This window comes from Buteo buteo, chromosome 11 (assembly GCF_964188355.1).
Source record: "Buteo buteo chromosome 11, bButBut1.hap1.1, whole genome shotgun sequence".
Lineage (NCBI taxonomy): Eukaryota > Metazoa > Chordata > Aves > Accipitriformes > Accipitridae > Buteo > Buteo buteo.
Genome location: NC_134181.1, coordinates 29,670,051 through 29,695,716, shown reverse-complemented (window position 1 = coordinate 29,695,716; position 25,666 = coordinate 29,670,051). Strand labels below are relative to the sequence as shown.

General features: G+C 56.4%; 1 protein-coding gene across 2 annotated transcripts; it reads left to right on the top strand.

The window, feature by feature from the left end:
* The first annotated feature begins 3,330 nt into the window (after positions 1–3,330).
* On the top strand, positions 3,331–20,393 carry WSCD2 (WSC domain containing 2). Of its 2 annotated transcripts, XM_075039602.1 has the most exons (9): positions 3,340–3,715; positions 9,675–9,686; positions 9,796–9,910; positions 11,150–11,334; positions 12,347–12,468; positions 13,524–13,698; positions 14,699–14,863; positions 17,160–17,360; positions 20,041–20,393. In XM_075039602.1, exons 1-9 carry the CDS (start codon positions 3,340–3,342, stop codon positions 20,391–20,393), a joined length of 1,704 nt encoding a protein of 567 aa, XP_074895703.1. The 2 variants fall into 2 exon arrangements, with proteins under 2 accessions (XP_074895704.1, XP_074895703.1); XM_075039603.1 differs by lacking the exon at positions 9,675–9,686 and having other exon boundaries at positions 3,331–3,715.
* Positions 20,394–25,666: the final 5,273 nt, after the last annotated feature.

Genomic DNA, 25,666 nt, shown 5'->3' with positions numbered 1-25,666 from the left:
TTCCAGCCACCTAATTCCCTGGGACAGGATCCGTCCCCAGGGACCCAAGCAGAGCCCGGCTGACAGCCGTGGCTGAGAGCAGCTGGGCACAGCAGGTAATAACCAAGCGAGTCCTGGGGAATAAATCCCCTCCATGCCCTCGCTGTCCCAGCACCGAGGCAGCAGAGGTGGCTCCTGGCCCGCAACGGTTTTTCTAACAGCCTTTTTACCCAGCTGCCCGCAGCAGCCAACGAAAGCCCGGTCTTCCAACGCTGCCCGCTGCACCGCGCTGGCTGATTAATGTCCCAGTTAGCTTCATTAGTTTGGCTGGTAAAATGTGTCACTACTGTCCTCAAGCCGTGCCGCAGGCTGGGCTGGCACCAGCTCTGCTCCTGAATGGCAGCACCGGCAAGAGCTGCCCCACAGCCCGAGCCCAGTTGGGCAGCGTGGGCCGCAGGCAGCACAGGGTGCAGGCAGCGGAGGGGGCAGGATGCAACCCCTGGGGGACGTTCACCTTTGCAGGCTGCTGTGGGGACGGGGATCTGCGGGGTCCAGCCGAGGTGGCTGGTGCTTCCACCCCAATGCTGCTGCACTGCGGGGTGTGGATCCATCCTTACACCATGGGGAGGGCTGGTGGGGTGCACGGAGCAGCATTGTGGGGTGCTGCCAGCATCCCCCATCTTGGATGGCCACCAGCAGGGTGGGGGTCCCCCCCATCAGCCTCCCAACGTCCCAAGCCTCCGCCGATATGGGGAGCATTGGTGCTGCCTCTATTTGCCGCACTTGCTGTTTGTAAACCGTAGGCAGCGAGGGAGCAGTAAGATGAGCACATTATCTCCTCCAGACAATTAGCAGAAGCATTAATGGAATATATGCAAATGTGCAGTAATTGACCTGCGACTCCACAGTTCATGATGGAGAAGGATGAGCTCCAGATGGCTTAATGATAGTAATTTAAGCCCCTTCTTTATATGCCATGCTTCCTTGCCATAGCCCAGCAGGACCAAGCCCAGGCAGGGAGGAGGGCAGGCGGCAGCGGGGACGCTGGGGACCGGGACAGCCCTGGGGCCATCCCATTTGTACCCCAGCAGCATCCCAAACTTCCCTGTATTCAGTGCCCGTATAAAATCCCGGGAAGGTGGGTTGAAGTGCAGAACAGCTGGTTGTGCCGGCACGAGAGGGGAAGCCATGAATTCCCACAGAGCAGCCCTTCCCCACTGGCCATCGGCCAGGGACCGTGGGAGAGAGGCCAAGCGCTGACAGGTCCATGGGACCGCTGGGCTGGGGGATGTTCGCCCACCACGGTGGGGGCTGCGTCACCCGCCCTGGCTGTGCCAGGGTGCTGCCTGTGCCTCCATCCTGCCACAAAAGTGCCTGCAGAGGCAAAAGCCCAAATAGCAAACAGTGTCCTTGCTTGGCTCCTACTCCGAGTTTACTCAGCCTTTACTCAGACTGTGTTAGCCCCAGGCATGGCTGGGGAGGGGGCAGTTTGGGGGAGCCTGAGGGGCTCGTGCCCCACCAGGGATCTGCCCCACGCAGCCTGCCCAGCCCTGAGCTCCATAAAAGTTCAGCCAACAGAGCCAGAGGTATTTGAATAACCACTCTGGGAACCCAAATTAAAATATTTATGTATAATTCATGCCATATGTTCCACCAATATTTTTTATTTAATCAACTGAAGACAGATGGCAGAAACACAGAGGCCATTAAACTAATGGCACTTTGTCTTTCCATTTATTTTTGTCTCCTTTCCTAAAATAAGATGAGTCTGTGACAGGCAGCACACCCCAGGCGTGGGGCCGTCCCCACACAACCCATGTGCTGGCAGGGTATGGTGGCGGTGGCATTTCCCACCGTGAAGCCAGCCCCACCATGTAACTCAGCGTGGCGTTGTCCCGGGCAGGGCTGGCGTGAATCCTCCATAGCTGGGGGGTTTGGAGGAGAGAAATCCCCCCAAGCAAAAAGCCCCTGGGGGGGGCTGCAACGGACTGTCCCTTCCCCAGGCTCAGCTGCTCTCCCAGTGCCAAGAGCCACCAGGGATGGCCCTGGGTAGCCCCGACCATGGTGTTCCCGGGGCAGCACCATGTCGATCCCGGCTGGCGGAGCGTAGACGGGGATGGTCAGCTGGAGAATGAGGAATTGGAGGATGCCCTGGCCTCAACATCTGCAAAAGCCTCACTGGGGGCATGATGGGCTGAAATGCAGCCACAGGGCTATGTGGGAGAGCCACGCTGGGGACGTCATGTTCCCGTGGGGCGTCCTGTCCCACTGCCCACCCAGCTCCCAGGGCAGGCACTTGCTTGCTGGGGGCTTCGCTTGGGGCCGGCTGGTGCATGGAGACGTTCAGTTCGAGGGGTGAAACGCGTGTGCATGAGTGTGCGTGCGTGTGCATGCGCGAATGCGTGGGTGTGTGCATGCGTGTGTGCGTGCACAGCTCATCCTCTTGTGGGTGAAATCAGGTGAAATCAGAAATCCTCCACGTGTCCCAGAGCCATGCTGTAGCACCTCTCCTGCATGACGAGGCAGAGACGTGTGGGCTCTGGAGTCGGGACTCATGCCCGCATCTCCGTCCCCCTGTCCCCAACCCTGGGCTGCCGGCAGCCAGCATCGCTCCCGCTGCGCTGACATCTCCCACCTGTCCCGCATCCTTGTGCCAGGACGCGGGGGGGGAGGTTGAACTGCCCTGGGGACTGCGATCCTCTCCGCATCCTGGGATGCTTTCCTAAGTGTGCCTTTCTCTTTGACTTGCAGGTGGAGATTTCTTGCCCTGGGAGTGAGATGAATGGCGCTTCGTTAGACAAAGGGTCCCAGTCAGCATTTCAGGCCCCGAGACGCGTCCAGGGACTTTCCATTCTTTGTCTGAAAGGGCGACGGTGCTGTTTCCATTAGAGAGATGCTTGCGAGAGCCGGTGCCGCCGAGCGGAAAGGCGAGTGAGAAGAGCTGCGTCAGCTGATCGGCTTTCAAATCACCTTCAAACCCTCGATTTCCTTAACATGATCCCTCCATCAGCCGAGTCTCGGGGGCACGGCCGGGGGGCTTTGCCGGGAGGAGAATAAACCGGGGACGGCGGTGACAGCCAGCGCTGGAGAAACCTCCCGTGAGCGGTGGGGGAGCCTCAAAATCCACCCCCGCTGCCTTCCCCAGCCTTCCCGGACTTTTTAGGGTCAGGCAATAGCTTTGCACGGCCTCACCCTGCAGCCCCTGCTGTGCTTTTGGGGCACCCATCTTCTTCCCTGGTACATCCCTGGGAACCACCTCCAGCCCGGGGGGGGGGGCACCCCCCCCCCCCCCAGAGCATCCCTGGGGCCGGAGAGCAGCTCCCCTGCGGCGCCGGCTGCCGGGGAAGGGATGAAGACGCTATGGCCAAATTACTGGTAAAACTCCAGCGGTACTTTCGGCGAAAACCCGTGCGTTTCTTCACGCTGCTGGCTCTCTACCTGGCGGCCGGCAGCTTGGTTTTCCTGCACTCCGGCTTTGCCGGGGAGCCCACGGTGACGGGGAGCCAGCGCAGCCCTGGGGCCGGCGAGGGGCCAGGGCTGCCCTACCTGGGGGTGATGCAGCTGAGCCGTGGTTTCAAGGCGGCGGCGATGATGCCGGAGGGGGGACGGCGACACGGACCCTGGTTCAAAAGCACCTCCAAGGAACCGGCAGAGAGGGCCAAAGCCGGAGACTACGGCAGCACCCGGAGCCAGGCACTCAGGGGCAGGAGCGGCCGCGAGAAGGAGGAGGACAGAGGTAAGGGCTGGGGACACGCGTGTCCAGGCAGGGGTCCCTCCTTTTGGCGTCTCCCAGGGAAAGCCTTGTGCACCGGGGCAGTGGTCTCCGAGCTGGTTTGGTTGTGTACCCCCACCAGGAACAAATTTCTGAGCACACACCCCCATTGAATGTGTATTTATTTATTTACAAACCATATGCATGTGCTACCCAAGCACTAAGATTTTCTTCCCACGCCCCAGAGGACTGTCCTGCGTGTCCCCTGGGGCACAGCACCCCACTTTGGAGTCCACTGGTCCAGAGGATGTTCCTAGAAAGTTCTTCTCCTCCCTTCTTCCCCTCCTTCCTCCCTCCACAAGTGCCAATAATCCATTTTCCTTTTTCCATTTGCACTTTTCCCACTTGTGCATCACCAAGCTCCGAGGCACACCTTGCTGGGACAGGTGCTTTTGGAAGTGCCGGTGGGGAGAGGCTGCACCCCATCTTCATCCCATCCTTTGGTTGTGCCACTGCCCAAATTCAGTTTTAATTCTGTTAGCCCCAATGAACACAAAAACCAGGTTTGTGGCCTGTTGTTTGCATTGCTGGAGTGTTCAGGCAGGGGCTGGCTGCGATTGCCTTGCAGGCACTGAAGTGCAGGCAGACACGGGTGCAGGCAGGGCTGGGGTTTCGCCTTTCAAGCAGCCTGGCTGCTGCCTGGGGTTCGTGGTGTATTGTCAAGTGGGACTGTTATTAATGAACAAGGATAAGCGAATGTAGTAGTTCTCATTGATTTTTAAAATGGCAACTATTTATCCTGAAGGCAGCTGTATGCAGAGTCGCATGGTCTCTCTGAATTTGGGTGGCTGAGAGCTGCCCATCAGGGCTTTTGCATCCCAGTGGTTATTCAGCTTGTCGCCTCCCTCACTGGCACCCACGAGTACCCAGTGCCAGCAAACCTCACCCAAAGACACCCCGCGTCCCCTCTCTGCCAGCTCTGCAGCCCCCACAGTGAAGGAGCATCTTGCGCCTTCAGCTGCTGTGGAAGCCGTTACGATTTCTTGTCGTTAATAAAGTGGGCTGGCGAGAAGGAGCAATCCAGCTTCTTGCTCCAGTGCTGTGCAGCTGCAGCAGCGGCATGCTGGATGCCTCGGCATTCAGGGCAGGAGCTGCAGCATCAGCTGGTCGAGGAAAGTCGGAAGGGAATCGGGAGCGGGAACTGCTGGAGAGGTGTTGGGATGCTGCTGGGCTCTTCTCTGCCTGTCGTTGCTCGCTCCCCTCTCCTGACCCCCAGCATGGGTGAAATCTGGGTGGGGGGGAAGCATGCCCATGAGGAGCCCCGGAGCCTGTGAAGGCTGCTTTGCTTAAGCAACCCTGTGCCCCAAAGCTGGGCTTGCTCAGGAGCTGTGCCATGGGGCTTGGCACATGCGATTCCCCAGGCATCCCAGGATGGGAGCCGCATCTACCGGACCCCGGTAGATCAGGGACTGTGTGGCTCAGAGAGAAGCAGGAGTCCCCAGCCCCGTGGTAAATTGAGGGTTTCAAAGGAGTCACCGTGCTGAGCCAGGCTTGGTCCCCCCTAAGGCAGGCTGTTCCCAGGGCAGGGGGGGCTCCTCCTCGGCCAGCAGCCCTGCAGCAGGTCTGTGCTCATGTTCACTGTGGGCAAGATGCACGGTCCAGGCTTGGAAGCAGGAAGAAAAATGGCTTGTGGTGCTTAAGGGATGTTCTCATGCTAAAATGAGATGAAAGGGGGTTTCCCCATCATGCCCCTGCACAGAGGGGTCTCCGGGAGCGTTTCCGAGGCGCGTGCGACTGCATTGCTCCATTAATGCGAATTGACGTTTAGCGAATCCTCACCAGATGGTTCGTGAGCCCAAGCTGTCAGTCACCATAAAAACCCCAAGCAGCGCTCCTGTCCCTGGCCATATGCAACATGTCCACCGCGATTAACCTCCGCCGGTGCTGCCGCCTCCCCATGCCCAGCCATGGCGGGGGCTGCGAGGGACAAGGAAGGGAATGCTGGGCTCAGGCATCGCTGGCTTTAGCTGCTCGTAGGTGGCCTGGGAATATCATCTTTCCCCTTTGTAATCTCACACGGGAAGTCTCGGCGTGGGCAGCAGTTAATGGGAGCCAGCACAGACCCGGCAGCTGGAGGGGATGCAATGCCACCACACGAGCATCTCGGCAACTCCTGAGCATGATACTGCGGAGAAATTCTCCAGCTTGAGAAATCCCCCGAGCCCAGTGTGCCCAACTTGCATGTGGGGCTGGCGGAGCCTCAGGGGATGGGCACTGAGCACCCACCTCACTCCCCTGCTCCTCTCTGAAGTGCCTGCCGCTTCCCTGGGCCGTCTGGCAGGAGCAGGCAGATTTTAACGGTGGTGGTAATTAAGCAGGGGACAGCTTAAGAAGGCAGCTGTGGAAGCTCTGCCACGTGAAATTGTTCCAGAGGGAATACTGGTCCTAAAATCAGCTGTGGTTTAGCTAGCGTGACATGCAGCTCTGGTGCTGTGCCTCCCTCCTCCTCCTCTTCCTCCTCCTCCCTCTCCTGCTGCGCTGGTGAAGCCCCAGGGCCAGGCCAAGGCGCGGGTCGAGGGCAGCCCCATCTGCCAGAGAACACAGCTTCAGCTCATCTGCATCCCCGTGTGAAGGGGCTCCATCCTGCATCCTGCCTCAAATCCGGGGACATTTGTGGATGGTGAAGCCGGAGAGGGGAGCAAGCCCCAGCCCCAGCCTGGCAATGCCCAGCATCGCTTCCTCTCTGCCACATCCATCTCCGGTCCCTTGCTGGATGTCTCCAGCCATTCCCAGCTGGGGCTGGGCTCCCCCGTGACACATGAACAAGCAATGCCATGAAAAAAGGGGGACTGGTCACCCCAGGCATGCAGCCGAAGACGTCCCTATACCTTCTGACACCAGCGCAGTTGCCCCAGGGTTGATTAGCACGAGCCACCCTTCCTGAAGCTGCTGCCACCAATATCCACCCGTTCTTTCCCTCCATGCTGACATGCATTTCCCTTCTCGCATGCCGGACTTGTATTCATACAGCTGGGGAGAGCCCCCAGCCCATCGCTGGTGAGCTGACAGTGCTGTGCGGAAGCCAGAGACGGCGGCAGAGGGAGCGTGGGGGGGAGCTGGGAGGGCTCAGTGCCCTGCGTGAGGCTTTTGATCAACCAGCTGGAAAATCAAGGGCAGATATATTTGTTTCAAGCATCACCCTGCAGAACAGCCCTGTGAAAACACTTCTGTTCTGCATTTAGCTTGCTAGACGGTGGTGGTGGGTGCTGGGAGAGCCCGGCGAGGGGCTGGGGCTACTCGAGCAGAGAGGGAGGATGGACAGACAGAGGTGTTGCCCCCCGACAGACCAACTCCTGGCACGAGAGCTGGGTCCCCATGGAACCCTCTGGAGAACGTGGCTGGGGATTTGCTGCGATGCTCCCCAGGGGGGGGTCATCAGTGACCCAAAGTGATTGCTGCCGGGGCAGGGCAGCAGCCCTGAGTGCACCCCACGAGTTGGGGCAGCGTTGCAGGGCTACAACTTGTTTCCCCACCAAGCAGGGTCACCAGCTGGCCCTGAGCACGGGTGCATCGCCCAGGGGGTCCCCGCTTGCACCCCCTGCCCGCACCCAACAGGGACCCCAGCGCTGAAGCGGTTTGTGCGCATGTGCTGCACCACGGCCAAGAGCTGCGGTGCTCTCTGGGAGACCAAGCTTTACATTAAGCTTTACACTAAGATGTTAATCATGAATTTGCAATGCCAACAGCCCCAGTGGCCAGCCTAGCTCCTGAAGAGTGAGACATTTGGGGACTTTAATGACTATTGGCTGTATCTGTATGTCTGTTCACACATGTGTTTCCAACGTGTTCCAAAATTCCTCTTGGCCCCATGAGAGCTGCATGGCAGGGCAGGTCCCCCTCTTGGTGCTCAGCACCCTCTGGCAAGCTCTGCCTAACCCGACCACGCACCTTTCAGCATCTCCCCTGCTCGCTCCTCCTTCACTTATTGTCCTCGTATCTCCCTAATTATTCCAGTTGCTTTCCTAATAAATTGCAGCACGTATACGTCAAGAGCAATGGATCAAAGGTAATGCGCAGCAGTCGCCGGCTCTGTACAAATGACTGGAGTAATCCTGCTCCGGTTAGATCTGTCACGACCAAAATGAGCTGACCTCCTGAAACCTGCTCAGCACTGCGGAAATGCCACGTTACGCTGAGAGTAATTGGGAGCAATTGAGTTATGGCTTTTTGGTGATTAAAGTTATCAGGCACATTTCTCTCAATCTTTCTCCTCCATCTTCCTCCAGGCTGGCTTGGGGAAGCCGGTTTGCAGCGCCATGTCGGGGGGTGGTGTGTGGGGGGGGAGTATATGCGTGGGGCGTGCCACCGGTGGGGTGTACACATGGAGTTGGTTCAGGGACCCCCCCAACAGATGCAAAATGCAAGCAGGAGGTGAGAAGTGTTATCCCATAGTGTGGTTTGGTATTGGAGGGGCACATGTGGAGATGCTCTATCAGAGGGATAATTTGGTGTGTGATGGAGCCACGGAGATGGAAGGAGAGACACGGGGTGGTTATCATGTGTGGGAAGATGCACCTTGCTTGCCTAGAGCCATGGCTTCACTCTTGACCAGAGCAGGTGAGCCCTCACCTCTGCTCCTGCCCAGTCCTGTGCTGCCAGATATCCCAGTGCTTTCCCAAAGCCCCTTGGCTGGGGTGCTGGGGCCAGAGCCCTCGGTGGCACAGCTGGAGGGGTGTTTGGTGTTGTGAAAAACAAATCCTCAGCTTGGGGTCCGGCGGCCCTGAATGGACAGGAGCCTCAGGAGCCTCTCCTTTTGTGGCCCCACGTTGGGACTCTGCAGCAGCAGCTCAAAGTCAGAGGCCAGTGGCCACCACATGGGCTCCAGGATTTCTCCAGGACAGGGCTGCCCCGTGCCAGCATCCTGCAGAAGGCGGTCTGAGAGTGGAGCAGATATTTCAGGATAATAAAAAGCAAGATTGCCATTATATTCATCGAGGATGTGTACCTGAAACAGGGAGTGAGGTGAACCAGACTGGTATGGGATTCCAAGCCAGCTCTGCCATTGCCCCTGGGCTGGTAAGACCCGGCCACTGTTCCCCAGGGCCACCCTGCCCTCTCCCTGGGTGGCCAACCTGCATGTCCTCTGCCAGAACATGTTAATGGACACCTTTTTAGCTGATTGCTGGGTGGCTAATCCCACTGGCTTCCAAAACCCCTGTCCTCCTCGGGCAGCAGTGGCAGCAAGGATGCTGAGCATCCCTGCACCAGCGCTGCACCCCTGCATCGGTGGCAATACATCTTCCCCACGGCAAATGCTCAGATGGGAGCAGAAGCAGGGCACTAGTGAGGGCACTAATGAGAGCACTAATGAGGGCACCTAACAAGGAGATTGAGTGAGGACAGGGTGGGTGCTGGCAGTACAGGGCTGCCCAGGAATGGCTCGTGGACTGGCTTGCCCCTAACAAGAGCCCACAGCCAACACAGAGTGTCGCAACAGGCATAGAGGCAAGGAGATGGCTGTTTGTTTTCAGATTATTGGGAAAGGCTACATTTGTCAAATAAATGATTTCATCGTAACTATTTATTCAGCTCTATTCCCTGTCTACCAGCATCTTCATTTGCTCTCAGCACAGGCATCAGCCTTTGTTAGTGCTGGGCAAATATCCTCCACATTGATGTCTGGTACTGGGGAAAATGAGCTGCTGGCTGAGGAAAAATTGTTTTAAACCATATTTCTCCATTCTGCCCACCCCTGTGTTCCTGGCAGGGCAGAGTGAAGGGGATGGGTTATTTTACCACCATCTCTTTCTGGAGCTGCTTTGCTCAGTTTTAAGGCCAGTGGAAAGGAAGAGGACAGAAAGGAGAAGCCTCAGAGCAGAGACACAGCAACCTTTCAATCCGTAGAAGGTGTTTCTGGGCTTTACCTACCTTTCCTTGCAGCATTTGCAGGGGCATGTTGTACCCAGAGCACGTGTTTCTAAAGCAAACGAACAGGGTGCATTGCTGCACATCCCTATTTAGGGAAAAATTAAAAGAGGGGGGTGGGAAATGGTGGGCTCAGCCTCGGCTGGTTCTTACCCCCTTCTCCTCTACCCTCCCCCTAGCAAGATACATTGGCTGCTACGTGGACAACACTCGCCGGCGAACGCTGCGTGGCGTGTCCTTCTTTGACTACAAGAAGATGACAGTCTTCCGTTGCCAGGACAACTGTGCCGAACGGTAGGGCGGGAGATGGGCACCGCATCTTCATCAATTCCCGCACACCGCCAGCGTTTCTCTGTTGTCACATTTCCCTGCTCTGGCTGCTCTCCTCCCCTTCCTCCCGCCTTCCTTCTTTTTTCTTTAGATTTACTTATTTTGATTTTTTTTTTTTTAATTCACTGGTGTTTTCGAGGACCCCAGTTTCCTCCCCCCCCGAAAAAGGGTGGGCAGGATGATGGGCTCCATCCTCGTATGGGGCAGTGGGATGTAAGGGCTCCAATTTGCTGCTGGAGGAGCTTTGAGCACTTCCATCCATGCAGGGCTGGCCCCACCAAAATGCCATCCCCACCAAAACACCCTCCCCAGATCTTCCGAGCTGTCGAAGGGTGTCCGTGAGCAGCTGGGGAGACATGTGGATTCCTTGCTGCCAAAGTTTTCTCCTTTCCCAACATTACATGAAGGATGTGCCCTAAATGTGGTCTGCGCCAGCAGAGCAGGTGGCATTGCAGGCAGTTTGCTGCCTCCAAACTCCCCCGGAGCCGAAGCCCGTCTGCGCAGCATCCCACAACACCTGGGGACATTGCTGCCAAGGGCCATCGCTGATCATTGGGACAGTGGCACGTCCCCTGCATAGGGCTCATCAACCTCAGCAGGATGCTCACCGTGACGGACGCATGCCATGAGCCGAAGCGAGTGCTGCAGCGCATCCTCGATGGTGCTGATGCAGGGCTGCTCCACAACAGAGCCCCTCCCCGCAGCACCGGCAGCCCCATGGTGGGTCTTACCGGTTTGGCACTGCCCCTCTGGAGCAGGTTTCCAGCTCCGCTGGCACTTGGCAAGCACCAGCCTGTGCTGGAACCCTTCCCCCTTTCAAATCCAATCTGTACCGAGCAGCACAGCTCTCCTGCTTTGAAGCCCAGCAAAGTCCCCGTCACTTACTCCTGCCCCACCACCACCCATTACATCCTCCCTGCCTGTAAGAAATGTCGCTGTCTCCTGCTTTATGATCTCTGTGGCCCATGGAGACCTTTCCCTTGAATAGAATAGAATAGAATAGAATAGAATAGAATAGAATAGAATATTTTTAGTTGGAAAGTACCTACAATGATCTCCTAGTCCAACAATGCATCCTTGGGATGCAGTGCTGCTTCCAGCACTGCGTGGGAGCTGGCTGCAGCAGGGATGCTTCTGCAAAACCCCACAGAGCTGGAGGGATGCCTGGGGACATGCTGAGCCCCTCCGTCTCCCTCTCCCCAGGGGCTACCTCTACGCAGGGCTGGAATTCGGTGCCGAGTGCTACTGCGGGCACAAGGTCCAGGCATCGAACGCCAGCGAATCTGAGTGCAACATGGAGTGCAAGGGAGAGAGAAGCAACATCTGCGGCGGGGTCAACCGCCTCTCCATCTACCGCCTGGAGCTGGCCCAGGAGTCTGCCAGGAGATGTAAGTCGGCAGCGTGAATGCGGCTCCCGCCTTGGACCCGAAATGAGGGAACCCCTCGTGGTGCCGGTGGGGGCGAGCCCCGGCATCCCCATGCTCTGTAAGCTGGGTCACAGCTCAGGAGAGGGGGTTTGAAAGTGGTTCAGGTCTGTGGCTGGGGCAGTTTTGCTCCTGCAAAACTGTAGGGATCCCCCTAGGGGATGGCTGCTGGCCGGGGCTGGGTGGAATGGGGAGCCCCAAGGACCTCACTGGGAATTCAGGGCATTTTGGGGGACTTTGGATGAAGACATCTTTCCTGATGGCCAAACAGGACCATTATCATATTCAATGTGTGCTGCGGGTGGAGCTGGCTGCCGGATGAAGGATGTGAGGGAGCTCCAGAAAGACCCAAGGGTGCTCCCTGTCAGAAGAGCTCGTTTGGCTCACAATTAGGCAGCACTATAATTATCCACATTTGCTGCTTTTCTTTCCTCGTCCAATGGGAAAGAGAGTGGTGTCGTTCAGGGCTCCCATCACCAGGCACCCAGTGGAGTGATCACCCTGGAGAAGGGCCAAGGGTGCCTAGTATGTGCAGCGGTGGGCGAGGACCCGGCACAGGACCCCTCAGGGTACCAATGCCAGGGGGGACCAGGCCTGCTCTCCTCGCTGGCTCCATCCCTCATACAGCCTGGGATCAACTGAGTTGGTAAAAATAGGGACGAAAAAATAAACCTGACTTTGCTGTCAGGGCTTTTGCTCTGATTTTGCACCATGAGTGGCCAGGTAAGCTCGTTAGCGAATGTGGCTTCACAGCCGGTGGGTGACAAGAGCTGGAAAAAAGCAGCCGCTGTGCCGACGGGTGGCTGGAGACGAGCGATGGGGAACAGCGATGGGGACACCGCGGCACGCAGAGGCTCCTGCTCCCATGCCTGGGGTGCAAAGGGTGGCGGTGACATCATTTTTGGGGTGCAGCCCCTGCTCCTCGGGCCTGGGCCAGCATCACTCTCAGCACCGCTGTGGTCCCTCTCCCTTGCAGATGGCAGTGCGATATTTCGGGGGTGCTTCCGCCGGCCGGACAACGTCTCCGTCGCCCTGCCTGTCAGCCAGCTCATGCTGAACATGTCGGTGGACAAGTGCGTGGACTTCTGCACCGAGAAGGTACTGGGGGGGGGCTGGGGCGGGGGGGTGCATGTCAAAAGCTTAATCATCTAAATCATCGTCAGAAAGGTTCACACGGGGTAAATTTTAATCTGCTTTAGTGTCATAATTATGTGTATCCAAACTACAAAGGATCAAATTGATTGACTGTGTCTTTGCTGTGGGGAGGGGCTGGACCGCAGCTGCCCACAGGAGCAGCACCCGCTGCCTGCCCTGTCTGCTCCCCACGGCTCTGCCCCCCCAGCAGGCAGTGGTCCCCGCGGGGGGCGTTGGGCAGGGGTATCACGGGGTCCTGCTCTGGTCCAGGGATGCTGCAGTGCAGTTTGCTCCTGGGGCACGATGCCTATAAGCAGGCAGGGGAAAGGCTGACAGGGGGCATTGCCGGAGTATTTATTAATTAAAATTAGGTAAATTATCAGGCAGAGGAAGAGAAAGACAAGCAGGTTGGGGACAGTTGTGTCCTCCCTTCATGGCCTCCTCAGCAGGGGATGGTGGGGAATAAACCATCACACCAGTTAAATACAAGTGGCTGCTCCATCACTGGCTCCACTTTCCCATAGCTGCTGCGAGACCTTGGGGCTGGGAGGTGTAAATAATGGGAGCCCCTCGATTAACCTGGCACTGCCGCAACCTGGTGGTAAATTGCCTGTCAGCCACTGAATGGGTCTCATAACTCCGGGCTTGGAAACGCCGGCGAGGCTGCCATGGGGCTGTCTGATGGCTCTTAGTAACCTCGGTGTGGGTGACAAACTCATAAATGACGTGCTACGGCTCTGCCGGGAGCACCAGCGCCCGATGGATTGCTGTCCATGCCAATAGGCAGCTCGGCTGTGCCCAGGGAAGTTGGGGCTCGGGTGGTTTTGGGTGTCTGCAATGAGCTGCTTGTGCAACTGCCTTGAGGGATGCTGCAGCCAGCTGGAAGGATGCTGCAAACCGCCCTGCGCTGCACAGCAGGGCTGGGGCAGCGAGGACAGGGGGTGGGGGGCAAAGGAAGGGTCTGCTACGGGGGACAGGGACAGTGCTGCTGGCTGCCCCCCCTCCACCCGTCCCCGCAGGAGTACCCACTGTCAGCGCTGGCCGGGATCGCCTGCCGCTGCGGCTTCCCCACTACGCTCTTCACTCTGCACGAGCGCGAGGACGAGCAGCTCTGCGCCCAGAAATGTGCCGGTGAGGAGTTCGAGAGCTGCGGCACCGCTGAATATCTCCTCGTCTACCAGACCCAAGTGCAAGGTGAGCTGGCACCGGACTCACCCTGCCTGCTGCTGGGCAGGGGGACAGGCAGGGACCCCTTGGGCGCGGGTACCGGCACCAGTTTCCCAAGCCCTTCCCAGGGACACTGGCAGAAAGTGAGCATGAGCTTGCAGCATCTATTTGGCTTTCATTAAAAATTACCATTTATTTTCATTTCCTGGGAAATCAATCTTCCCCTGAACAAACAGCTTTAATAGCTGCCTGATTCAGCTGCAGGAGAGGGCAGTTTGCCATCTGCCTCTGGCAGGATCCCTCCTTGCTGCTGCTTGTCCCTCCTTGTCACTGGCAGTACCGGTGAGCTGGAGCCTGCAGCCAGCTGGTGAACCCGCTGGGGCTTTGCTAGCTGGAGCGGACAGACTCCAGGGAAAAATATGGGGGAAAAAAGCTGTGACCAGGCAGAAAGTCCCCAGGAGGCTGCACAGGGAGGGCTCCTGTCCCCCACTGCCCTGCAGGTCCCAGTGGTGGACCCGTCGGGACAGGGAAGTACAGGGCGAGGGGAAACATGTTACTGGGAGAGGAAAGGGCTGAATGGAGCAAGTGAGAACCCAAATTTAGGTGGTTTTGCTTCAGAGCAGCTCAGTCTTGACACGATCCCTGCTTTGGTGTTTGAGGCCATGCTGGAAACGCTTGTGCATTTGTTGATATAAAAAGCGGGAGCGTCGCTTGGCAAATACACCCATGTTATTCCCTCTCCTCTAATCACGCAGGCAGCAAGCAGCCGGTAATGGCAGAGCACCTCCTGCCCTCTTCGTAGGACTTTTTGGGATGTTTAGAATTTTTTGGGGTGTTTAGGACTCTTTGGGGTGTCCCTATGTGCTTTGGGCAGGGTGCAAGGGTGCCTTTCCCTATAGCGGCCACCTCCTCGCATCCTGCCCTAGCATCTTCCCAGAGACAGCAGCACGCTGTAAGGAAGCAGAATATCTCTGTAGGAAAAGCACGTTACCGTGCCCTGATGTGCCTTGGCTGGTTCTCGCTGCAGACAACCGCTGCATGGACAGGAGGTTTCTCCCCACCCGTGCCAAGCAGCTGGTGGCCCTGGCCAGCTTCCCTGGTGCTGGCAACACTTGGGCACGCCACCTGATCGAGTTGGCCACCGGCTTCTACACCGGCAGCTACTACTTCGATGGGTCTCTCTACAACAAAGGTGAGACTGGGGGGGTGGGTCGCTGCCAGGGGTGCACCGGTCCCAGCTGAGCTGGGCAAAGGTCCTGGTGACATCCCTTGGGTCTGCACGAAGGGGAGGGCAGAACTGGGTACCACCGATGCTGCTCCAAAGGGTATCGGAGGGATCTGACATCGTGTGTGCTCTGCCCATAACCTCCCTGTGCTGCCCACTAACCTTAGCAAGGATCGATTTGGGGTAGAACTGGGGTTTCTCCATCGCGCTGGTGGTTTTTAACCTGCTGTGGGGGTTGGAACTTTTTAGAGGAGGAATCGGAGCAGCTGCGACCCTGGCAAACAAGGAAATTCCTGTGGGTTTTGCCCCAAGAAAAGGCCAGTGGAGTTTTTTGATCAGATTTCTCCAGGAGCTGGTGTTTGCGGGCTTGGCACTCTCATCCCAGGATGCATAAAGTGAGAAGCAAATGAAAGTCACGGCTGCAGGGTGAGAAGGATTTGTGCAGCCTTCCAGCTTCAGGATTTGGGAGTGGGTGGTGCTGGAGGCACCGGTATCCTGGAGGACAAAAGTTCCCATGCACTTCTTGAGTAGCTGCAGATAAAAATAATGATGTGTCAGGGCACCCGGGGAACACCAACATCCAAATTAATGAATATTCACCATGTGAAAAAGCGCTGATGAGCTTACGGGGGGATGGAGGAGGGAACTGATCTCATTTGCCTGCTCTCCTCGGGCTGAAGGATTTGGTGGAGATCCATCTTCCCATCCTGGGTGACACAGATATTTGCCCAGTAAATATTTAACGGAGGAGGGATGCTGTTGCTCCCACCTCATGTGCCTTCTGGGGAAAAGCAGCAGCGCTGTGCCCACTGTATTGGTGCCAGGGCCGATAGCACGTGGGCTTTGGGGACCCCAAATTAAGCAGCAAGGATAAGTTTCAAGCCAAAAAAACCCTTGAGGCAGGCATGAAGCTTTTTCAGGCAGAAGCCAGCTCCTCCCAGTAACCCACCATATTGCAAGGGGGAGCGAAAAGACCAGTCCCCCCATTTTATAGCCATTTACGATAGTTTTATTTGTAGACCTTGAAGGTTTCTCCTGCTTTTCCTTCTCCTTTTGTGGCTTTGAGAGGAAATCCTCCTTCCCTCCTCGGCCCTGGTGGAGCTGGGATCTGTATCAGGGGTACCCATGTAGCTTGTGGGGTCTGTACCCATGCAGCCAGCTGGGGTTTGTACCCAGGGTACCCCCTAAAGCCCCATTTGCCTGACACCGTAGGCAGCGATGCACATTTCTTTGAGATTTGCCACATTCAGCCTTTCAGAGATGGAGATGCTCTGCGCTGAGTGATGGAGCCTGGACTATATCAGCGCCCGGCGGTGGCACCCATCCCAGGGTGCAGCCGGCTTCATCCATCCCATGGAGGGGAGCATCACCGGGTGAAAGCCTTGGTGATGTTTTGCTCAACCAACTGAGCATGGGTTTCATGTTTATTCTAGGCTGAGTGCATCAGAGGGCCTGGAGGTATCCAAGCAACTAGCAGATTAGCCATCATGTCCCTGTGTCACACAGCATGGCTGCCGAAAGCAAATTACACATCTATAATTGATGTAATACAGCTACTTACAGCTTATCTCCCCCCTTGGCTCAACTCTGCCACCACCACGTTGTTCCCGGGTAGTTTGGGTTGTGCTTTGCAGGAGCTGGGGGTGCAAAGGGGCTGGGAGTGATGCTGGGCTCAGCCCCGATATTCTGTGCGGGGGCACAGGGGATGGTGGTCCCCTCCCTGGACCCCCCCATAGCATCACCGTGGCCCTGGGCTTATCTGCAGCCCCATGAGCATGGGTTTTTTTACCCTTCTTAATTTATGGAGAGAGCTTAAACGCTGTGGTCAGGGAGATTATAGCTATAAAAAATACGTTCTTGACCCCCCAATACAAGCATAAGGTACATTAATGAAGTATGCCGTTATTTAATGCCAGTGTGTTCTGCCCTGGAGGAAAGCCGGGCTGTGCCATATCAGGCTGTTGCAGACTGTCTCACTGAGAAGAGCCAAGCACGGCTGGGGAGGAGGCAGCCCTGCTCGGTCCCCATGCCCGCTACCCGCCCTCTCATACATAAATTTTACATGACTCATAACTTGGGCAAATAAATGATTGCCATCTGGGAGAGGGATGCAAATTCTACTTCAAGCTCCAGCTGCTTTCATCCAACTGTATATTGCAACCTGATATCCCCCCATCGTTCCCTTTCCCCAGCTCGCTTTTATTATTTTTATTAACATCGGCACCGGCCGCTTCTCAGGCACCCGCTTGCTCTGTCCTGGCAGGGTTCAAGGGCGAGAGAGACCACTGGCGAAGCGGGAGGACGATTTGCATCAAAACCCACGAAAGCGGCCAGAAGGAGATCGAATCCTTCGATTCGGCCATCCTGCTCATCCGAAACCCCTACAAGGCTCTGATGGCAGAGTTCAACCGCAAATACGGGGGGCACATCGGTTTCGCGGCTCACGCCCACTGGAAGGGCAAAGGTAGGCTGGTGGGCTCCCGCAGGACCTGGGTGGGCAGGCTCCAGCCTGACTGCTGGAGCTATAAAGCTGTTGTTAAAGCCCAAAAGAGCCCGAGTGTGGTCCCTGTGGGGGAAGCCTGGGCTGTGCCACCCCTTTGGGGTCCCCATGTTGGAGGGGCATCTCCTGGGCTTGCAACCGGCGCAACATGCAGCACCCACCTGGGCATGGCCGAGGGTTCCCACGTGGGTGGGATGGGGATGTGGAGATGCTCGGCTGTTTGGTGCTGTGTTGGGTCACAAGGGCAGGAGCAGAGAGGTGGCACTGCCTGGGGACACGAGGCTAACAGCAGCCTGGTGCCAGCGGGGAGGAAATGGGTTGGGTGGGCAGGAGCCCAAGGTTCCAAATTCTGCCCCTTCTTTGGAGCAGCTCTTTGAGGACAAGCTGGCCTGAGCGCTTGGCTGGACAGGTGGAGAGCAAGGAAAGGTTAAAAAAATAACAGGATCCATCAGACATCTCCATCCATCACTTGGTGGGCACATATGTCGGTGTGGGGCTGCAGCATCTCCATGCTGCCACTGAAGCTGGATCCCAGCAGGATCACCCTGCCCTGCTCCCTGGCAGACCCAGCCCTGGCACGGGCAGCACTGGGGGGCGGAAAAAAGCCCCATAACTCGCTAAGGAAAAGTACCCGCAATGGGTCCTGTCCGCCACTGCCAGGTCACTCGCCTGCCTCGTCCTGCCTGTCCAGTGCGATCTCACAAGCACCCGAGTTTCTAATTAACAGGAGGAAGGCGATCTCCTCCAAGCCCCCATTATCTGTCCTTCCCCAAGGCGGAGGCGCGGGAGAATGGACCCAGCGCTAGAGGCTGCAAAGTTCCCGGCTGGGGGGAACCGGCTGCCCCTTTGCTGGGCTCTCCCTCTCGCCGGTGCCGGCAGCAGGAGCGGTGGCAGCCACCAGCCCATCCCTATTGACATTAGCAGCAGCAGAGTATTATTTCTGTGTGCCCAGCTGCTCCGGAGACACTACCTTTCCCATGCACAGGCATATTGTGGAGGCTTGTTAATTATAGCAATTTGCAAATTGCTGTTGTGGAATTGACTTCATTGGAAAGAGTTAAAATATTTAGCTTGATTGAACATCTGCTACCCTTAATTCAGAGTTTATTTAAGGGGAGCTTTTGCTGTTGTTGCTGTTATGTGCCTGGATTTCGTTATCACAATGTGCTTGCAGTGCCGGAGATGGCCCAGCCCTGCTCTCCCCACCGCCCCATCCTGTAAAACCAGGGAAAAGAAATGTCCCACTGCTTTCTCGTTGGCTTTTCTCCCTGAGCAGGTCCCTGGGCTGGCATCACCCTTGCTGTCATGGGTTACGAGCTTCTTGCTAGTTTTTATCCCCATCTGCTGCACCCCAAAGCACAACAGCAAACTGCAGATACAGCCAGGACAGGGGATGCAGGACAGAGCCCCAGCACCATGGGAACCATCCTGAGCCTTCCTGGTCCCAACCCCCCCACCCCTGTCCCACACCTCGTGCCCCTGTGGGGAGGGGGGGGGGCAGGCAGGGGGGACTCTTTCCTCCATCCCAGCACGGTCCGATTTGGACACGCATTAAAATACATCACCAAATTATTTCCAGAGCATGTATGGTGTAATTAGCTGATGGGTTAATTGTCAGCTTAATTAACCATTGGAACAACCTGCCCAGAAAGATGGAGATTTTCCATCGCTTGAGGACTTTAATCGGGCTGGGATGGTTGCTGAGAGCTGTAGTGCAGCACCAGGAATGGGTCGGAGACCCCAGTTTCGCTGACTTTGTGTGGGGGCTCAGCCCATAGAGAAGCCCAGCCGTGGAGCCCGGGGGGTCCCTGTGGGACCATCAGCACCCACCCTGCCCTCGCACCAGCAGCAAACACTCCACGGAGACAGTTCCTTTGTGCCAGGTTTGCAATTAATGCTCTGGTGCATGGTTAAATAAATCATCCAGAGGACAAGAAAAAAAAGTGATTAAAGGTAAGTAATTAAGACAGGGCATGGGGCTCCCATCCCCAGCTTTCCCTGTGGACAGCCCCTTGCTCCCTGCAGCCCGGCTCTCCAAACCATTTCCTTCTCCCAGGAGCTACTTTGGGGGCAATTTTGGAAAAAAGCTGTGCCCTCTCCCCAGCCTCACCTGTGGCTGCTGGTGCTGGGGGGGATTTTCCTTCCCCCCGCACCATTCTCAGCCCTGCGTGGAGCCTGCGGTGGCCGCGGGTGCCGTGAAACCCCTGTTTGGTTCCGTGACATTAATTTTACGATATCCCTGGAGCAGTTCCAAAGCAAAGTTTTATGTGATATGATTACACAAGGTGAATTGTCCTGTATCTGTTTAATGAAACAGATACTGTGTTTAATGATTCTTTGGGGAATTAAATACAGTTAAGCTATTAATCAGGCATTGGTTTCTGGGGGAGGACAAAAGGAAGAGGCAGGTACCCAAAGCTTTTATGCATCATGAGATAGATGTATATGGCACTGCCAGGAGAGTTGCGGTTTATTATTGATGTTTCATTATCCCTTTTATCACCTGATTTTTATGGGAGGATCAATTAGTGAGAATTGAAAGATTTCAGCGGGGAGTGCAGGCGGTAGCCCTGGGATGGGGGATGCAGGGGGTGTGGGAGGACGCGGGGGGACACCCACTAACCGTGTCCTCTGCTCCTTCCAGAGTGGCCGGAGTTCGTGGCGAACTACGCGCCGTGGTGGGCGACCCACACCCTTGACTGGCTGCGCTACGGCAAGAGGGTGCTGGTGGTCCACTTCGAGGACCTGAAGCGGGATCTCTTCGTCCAGCTGCAGCGAATGGTGGGGCTGCTGGGCATCGCCGCCTGCGAGGACAGGCTGCTCTGCGTCGAGGGGCAGAAGGACGGCAACTTTAAGCGATCCGGCTTGAGAAAATTGGAGTATGACCCTTACACCCCCGAGATGAGGAAGATGATCAGCGGCTACATCAAAACGGTGGACACGGCTCTGAAACTCCGAAATCTGTCGGGGGTCCCGGATGACTACTACCCGAGATGATGGTGACGATGGCGGGGGGACCTGACCCTGCGTGGCAAGGAAAGGCTCGGTCTTCCCGGCCTCTGCCTACTTCCACCCAGTGGGTGGCTTTTCTTTTAATTCTCCATCTGCTGCTATTAGCTGTTAATCAACTCCCTGCATGAGCAACGAATGGTCCCCAGCCATCGCTGAGCTTGCTTGGCCGATGCCGACGCTGATGCGGACCCGGGCACGGCGGCACCACTGAGGGGACGCACGGTGCCTTCCCACCACAGGGTTCCTGCTCCATCCCACTCCTGTTTCGGCTGCTGCAGCCCTCCTTGGCAATGCAATGGGTTATTTGTGTCCGTCCCTTCGGGCTGGCTGGAGGGGACGCTGCATTGCTCATGACGTGCCTGACGCACCCTCCCGGTGCCAGCACACTGCCGCGGTGCCACAGGAGCTGAGCTCCCCTGGGCTGGGTATCCCCAAACTCCCCTGGCTCCTTGGCCAGCCCTGGAAGGCTGCTGCCCATCCCTGGATGGAGCCCATCAGCCTTCCCAAGGGAGGAAAGACCGGGGGGGTTGGCACCGCATGGGCGATGCTCCTGTGGATCCCGGTCAGAGGTTACGGAAATCGGGAAGGCTGCGCTGGGGAGAGTGATGCCTCCGAATGAGGTGGCCGTGTGTCCCCCGTGCACTGTCCCTTGGCTCTGTAGGGACCCTCCCTGAGCCTGGGGACAGGGGGTCCCTGGGGCGAAGCTGGCATCCCCAGCCACAGCACCGGGCAATGTTGCTGCTCCAGCCCTGGTGCTCTGGGGGAGCCCCTGACCCCCCCCCGGGGGGCTGCAGCAACCTCAGCCCTGGGCTGCGGGTGGGAGCCAGCCCCACGCATGTGGGCGATGCTTGAGAGGGGGACGTTGGCCCCGGACAGAAGAGCTTATGGGACCCACAAGCTCGTCGGTGCGTCATTTCAAAAGCTCATGAGCCAGAACAGCCCCCCAGAAGCAGTTTTGGGTGCCACATGCTGCAACCCAGCCACATCAAACCCACGCGGCAGCAGGGAGCAAATCCTGGGGCTGAGCTTTTTGGTGTCACTCTGGCCAAATCCAGTCCCACAATGGGTCCCCCCCCGATGCCCACACCCTCGCCCGCTGCCTGCTGAAGAGCAAGTGAAACCAAAGGATCTCCGTGCGCATCGGGAAGAAGCCGTTCACCAGGCTGGCTTTGTGCAGAGCTGCATGCGGTCCCCGGCTGTCCCCCTGCCCCGCGTCACCCTCCCAGCCCATCCCTGTCCTGACTTTTGCCGTAAATGAGCTCCCTCCCCTCCTTCCAGCCCGCAAGTCCCCTTTGGATGTAGGTGCAAAAGCCATATATTGTACGCAGCCTTTTCTAGAATTAGGTATTTAATGATTGTCTTTTAACTCTTGATCTTGATAGAAATACATGCACAGATTGAAATCTAGAGACACCGCTCAATCTATATTCAAAGAGAGAGAAGAGAACTCCATGGAGAAAAAGGAGAATTTAAATAAAATATATTTTTCTAACGTGCATGCAGAGCGGACATGGGCAGCGATGCCAGGGCTGGGGGGCTCCCGGTCCCCGTTTCTTTGCACGGAGGTGGGCGAATGTGTTTATAGGGAGCAGCTGCCCTGTTTTTAACTATTCCCTTGACAAATGGCTGGAGGTTTTCTAGGAGAGTGGGTGAGCCCTGTCCCGGCAGTGGGAATCGAGCTGACCCCATGCTCCTTCACTCCTGGCGGCCCCTGGGGCTGCCTACCTCGGTCAGAACAAATCCTCAGGTCAATCCAGCTATTAAAGGAGAGTTTTTGTTGCTATTCTGCCTTCCCGTGTATTTGTGGGGCTGTCCGAGGACTCCGGCACCCCCCACCCGTCCCAGAGCAGGGGCTGGATGTCCCCCAGGACATGGGAGTGACTGGTGGACGGCTCCTCTCCCCCAGTCTTTAATCACATTCATGTTATTCCTGCATCTAAAGTACTGACAATGCAACCAAAGTGGCTCGTTCTTGGGAGTTTTATTACCTTTATAGTGTCCTTAAAGACAGGTTTATTCGGGTGCGTGGTGGGAGCGGGGAGATTTACTGCGGGCTTTATTCCCGTTGCCTCCCATCCTTCCTCGGCTCTGGAGCAAGAGCAGGCTCAGTGCAATTTATTCCTTTTCTCTTGGCCGATTGCCCTCTTATCTGGAGTTCGTGAAGTCCCTTTTTTCTTTTATAGTGTTGGGTTTGCAGCGATCAAGACGCAAGCCGGGCGTGATTTGTTCTGACAGGCATTGTCTGAGGGAGGGGCAGTGTTCCCTTCCACCCCTCAGAAGTAATTAAAACCCAAAAGCCAATTAATCTCCAAGATAAAACAATTAAGAGATGACATCGCGTGCAGCCAACACGCTCAGGGTCCTGGGCTGCAGGTTGTGGGGCGGAAGGGGAGCCGTGGGGAGCGGGGAGGGGGGGCTGCCGCCAGCACGGGGACCCCCTGCCCAGGGATCTCCCCATCCGCACAGCCCAGGGGGGCATCGCTGCCCCCACCAAACCTCTTCAGATCTGATAGCAAAAGGACAGAGGAAGGTCCCTGAGCACCAGCAGGATCAGCTTACCTCTTTTTTTCTGCCCCCCATGGCTTTAAGGTTCACTGAAGCTTAATGCCTTTATTTTACCGCAATTGCTTTTTTTTTTTTTTTGATTTGCAATGAAATGGAGCAATTGGACATCATTACCTCCCTAAGTGAGTGCTGCACATCTGGCTGCACACGCACACATGTGCACCCCTGGCTTACAAGGGTCCGTGCCTTCGCCTCGATCTTGGCTAATGCAGGAGCAGCATTCACCGTCCTGCCGGCAGCTGCTTTCCCCGCACGCACAGCCAAGCCGCAAGCAGAAGCGGAAGGGTTATTTTATTTTATTTTTAAATTTTTATTTATTCATTAAATGCCGGGCTACTTTTTTTACCACATGGGACTGGCATGCAATAATAAAATTTATATTCCCCCTGGAAAGAGAAGCCAACCATCCTTTCTGCATCATTTTCATGTGCAAAGCTCTTGACATTTAATAGCCGCCCTGCTCGGCTGCCTCTGTAATGCCATTAGCCTGACTCGTCGGAGAGCACCGAAATGTGCAGGCAGGGTAGGCAACACTCAGCATTTCCATGATGATTTTTAAAAGCAGTGAATCTTTCCACTTGACTCAGCCTGGGCGAGCCCCGAGCATCCCCGGATGGGAGCAGCCAGCTTGCACGGCCCCAGCATGGGACTGGGGGCTGCTGGGGGGGGTGACCTTGACCACCCTCCTCTGGCTTCCTGCATTAAAAATCATCTATTTTCTGCAATCTCTCATCCCCAGGAGCATTTTCCTGCCTCCCCGGCCCTGCGCTGGCGGAGGCTGCAGCATCCTCCCTCCCGGGCTGGATGGGTTACTCAGTCGTTGCCTTAGCAACAGCATCTGCACCAAAATTCCCCGCATTTCCCCCAATTCCGTGTGGGTTTTGCGCTCAGCAGGCCTGTCCCTGCGATGGAGGAGAAGATGCTGGAGGAGAGGATGCCGGAGGAGACGATGCCGGAGAGCGGCTCGGGCCAGGGATCCTTTCCCAGGCAAAGGTAGTGGATGGCCCTTTGGGGTGAATTCAGGGGGTTTTGGGCAATGACCCCAGTGATGCAAATGATGCCGGGGGGCTCAGAGCAGGTCAGAGGGAAGTGGCTCCCCTTCCTCCCAAATTAAATCACACACAAAGTTCATGCTGCTGTTTAAATGAGAGGGAAATAACCCACCTCAACAGCATAATACAGAAGCTGCGACAGCACCTTCACAAAAGCTCTATAATGTAGAGGAGATGCGAGTTATAAATCGGAGCAGCAGTAATATTCATCCCTGACAAAAGAAGCATGTTTATTTATCGGCTCTACTATTTTCCATAAAATTTACAGTTGACAATCTGCCTGAATGCAGCAGAGATAATTTAAACATGGCTCCAACCCACCTGGCATCAAGGAAAGGGAAAGGGTAACATGTTTATTCTTTTTTTTTTTTTGCTTAATTCCAATTCCAAATAAAGGGAGTGATTTATTGGAGAAGGAAAGCACAGCTTTATTTCAGGGCCATGACAGCTAATTGAAAAAGAACAGTCATTAACGACGGTAGTGTGTTCCACAGAAATGATTTTGGTATATTCTGGAGTAATTTCCCAACTGCTCATGTGAAATGAGACCCAGCCCCAAGTTTTGGGGCCCTGTGAGCGGTGGGTAATTATGGGGAGGCAGCAGCGGGGAGGGGGCATGGAGAGGAACGAGGCAGGTTTGGCACGTGGCGAGGATGCGCTGCGCAAGGACCGGTCCTGCCGTGGGCCCCCAGCATGCTGCAGCACCGTCCCTGGGGTTCTGGGGGTGCTGAGCCCCACAGCGTGTGGGGTCATGGGACTTCGATGGGCTCGTGGGGTAGGGAGAGGTGGGATGGCTGTGGCTGGGGAATGGGGTCCCGGGGTTGTGCATTGGGGTCCTGGGCTAGGGATGGGAGTCTTGGGCTAGGGATGGGGGTCCTGGGCTGGGGGTCGAGGTCTCGGGGCTGGGCATGGGGTTGTTGGGCCGGGGATCACTGTCCCAGCTCCCAAACCTGCTGCTCTTCTTTCCTGGCCAGCCCTGACCTATCCTAAAATCACAATCCCCATGACAGCCTTAATTGCAGGTCTCGTGGGGATGGTGGCGACTCTGAATCCCGTTCACCCCTTGACTCTTAGCTCCTAAACCCAGGTGCACCCCCAGTTACTGATTTCACCAACTCCTGCCCCAAAAGGGGCCGCAGACCCCGGCTGGGCGGCTGCCACCACGCCAGCACGGAGCGGGGCTGGACGTGCCAGCCAGCCCTGGAGCTGTGGGTCCCGCTGAGCCCCTTCCCTGGATGCTAATTACAGTTTTTGCACATCGTGCTCAAGTTGGCTGCAGTGTCATTAGCCTCCTGCCGGCATTAATCAAGAGGACGGTGTTAATTCATAGCTAAGGACATCTCCTAGCTGAGCTGCGAGTCTATCAGTCCCGGCAGGAGTGGGATAGACCAGGGTCAGCAGGAAGCATCCGAGGACCCACAATTTAATATACTGGACCTTCCCATCACCACAGGGGGCTGCAGCCAACACAGCAGGGCGAGCTTCCCTCCCCTGGATGAACAAAATGTATGGCATTGCAAAAAAATAGGAGAGCTGAAAGGATGCATCTTCGCCCGCTCTGCGAGGTGCCGGGGTATGCCTGTAGTATTTAGGCAATATCAGAGGAATTGGGGCAATATTGAGCTGCATTTCTTTGCCAAG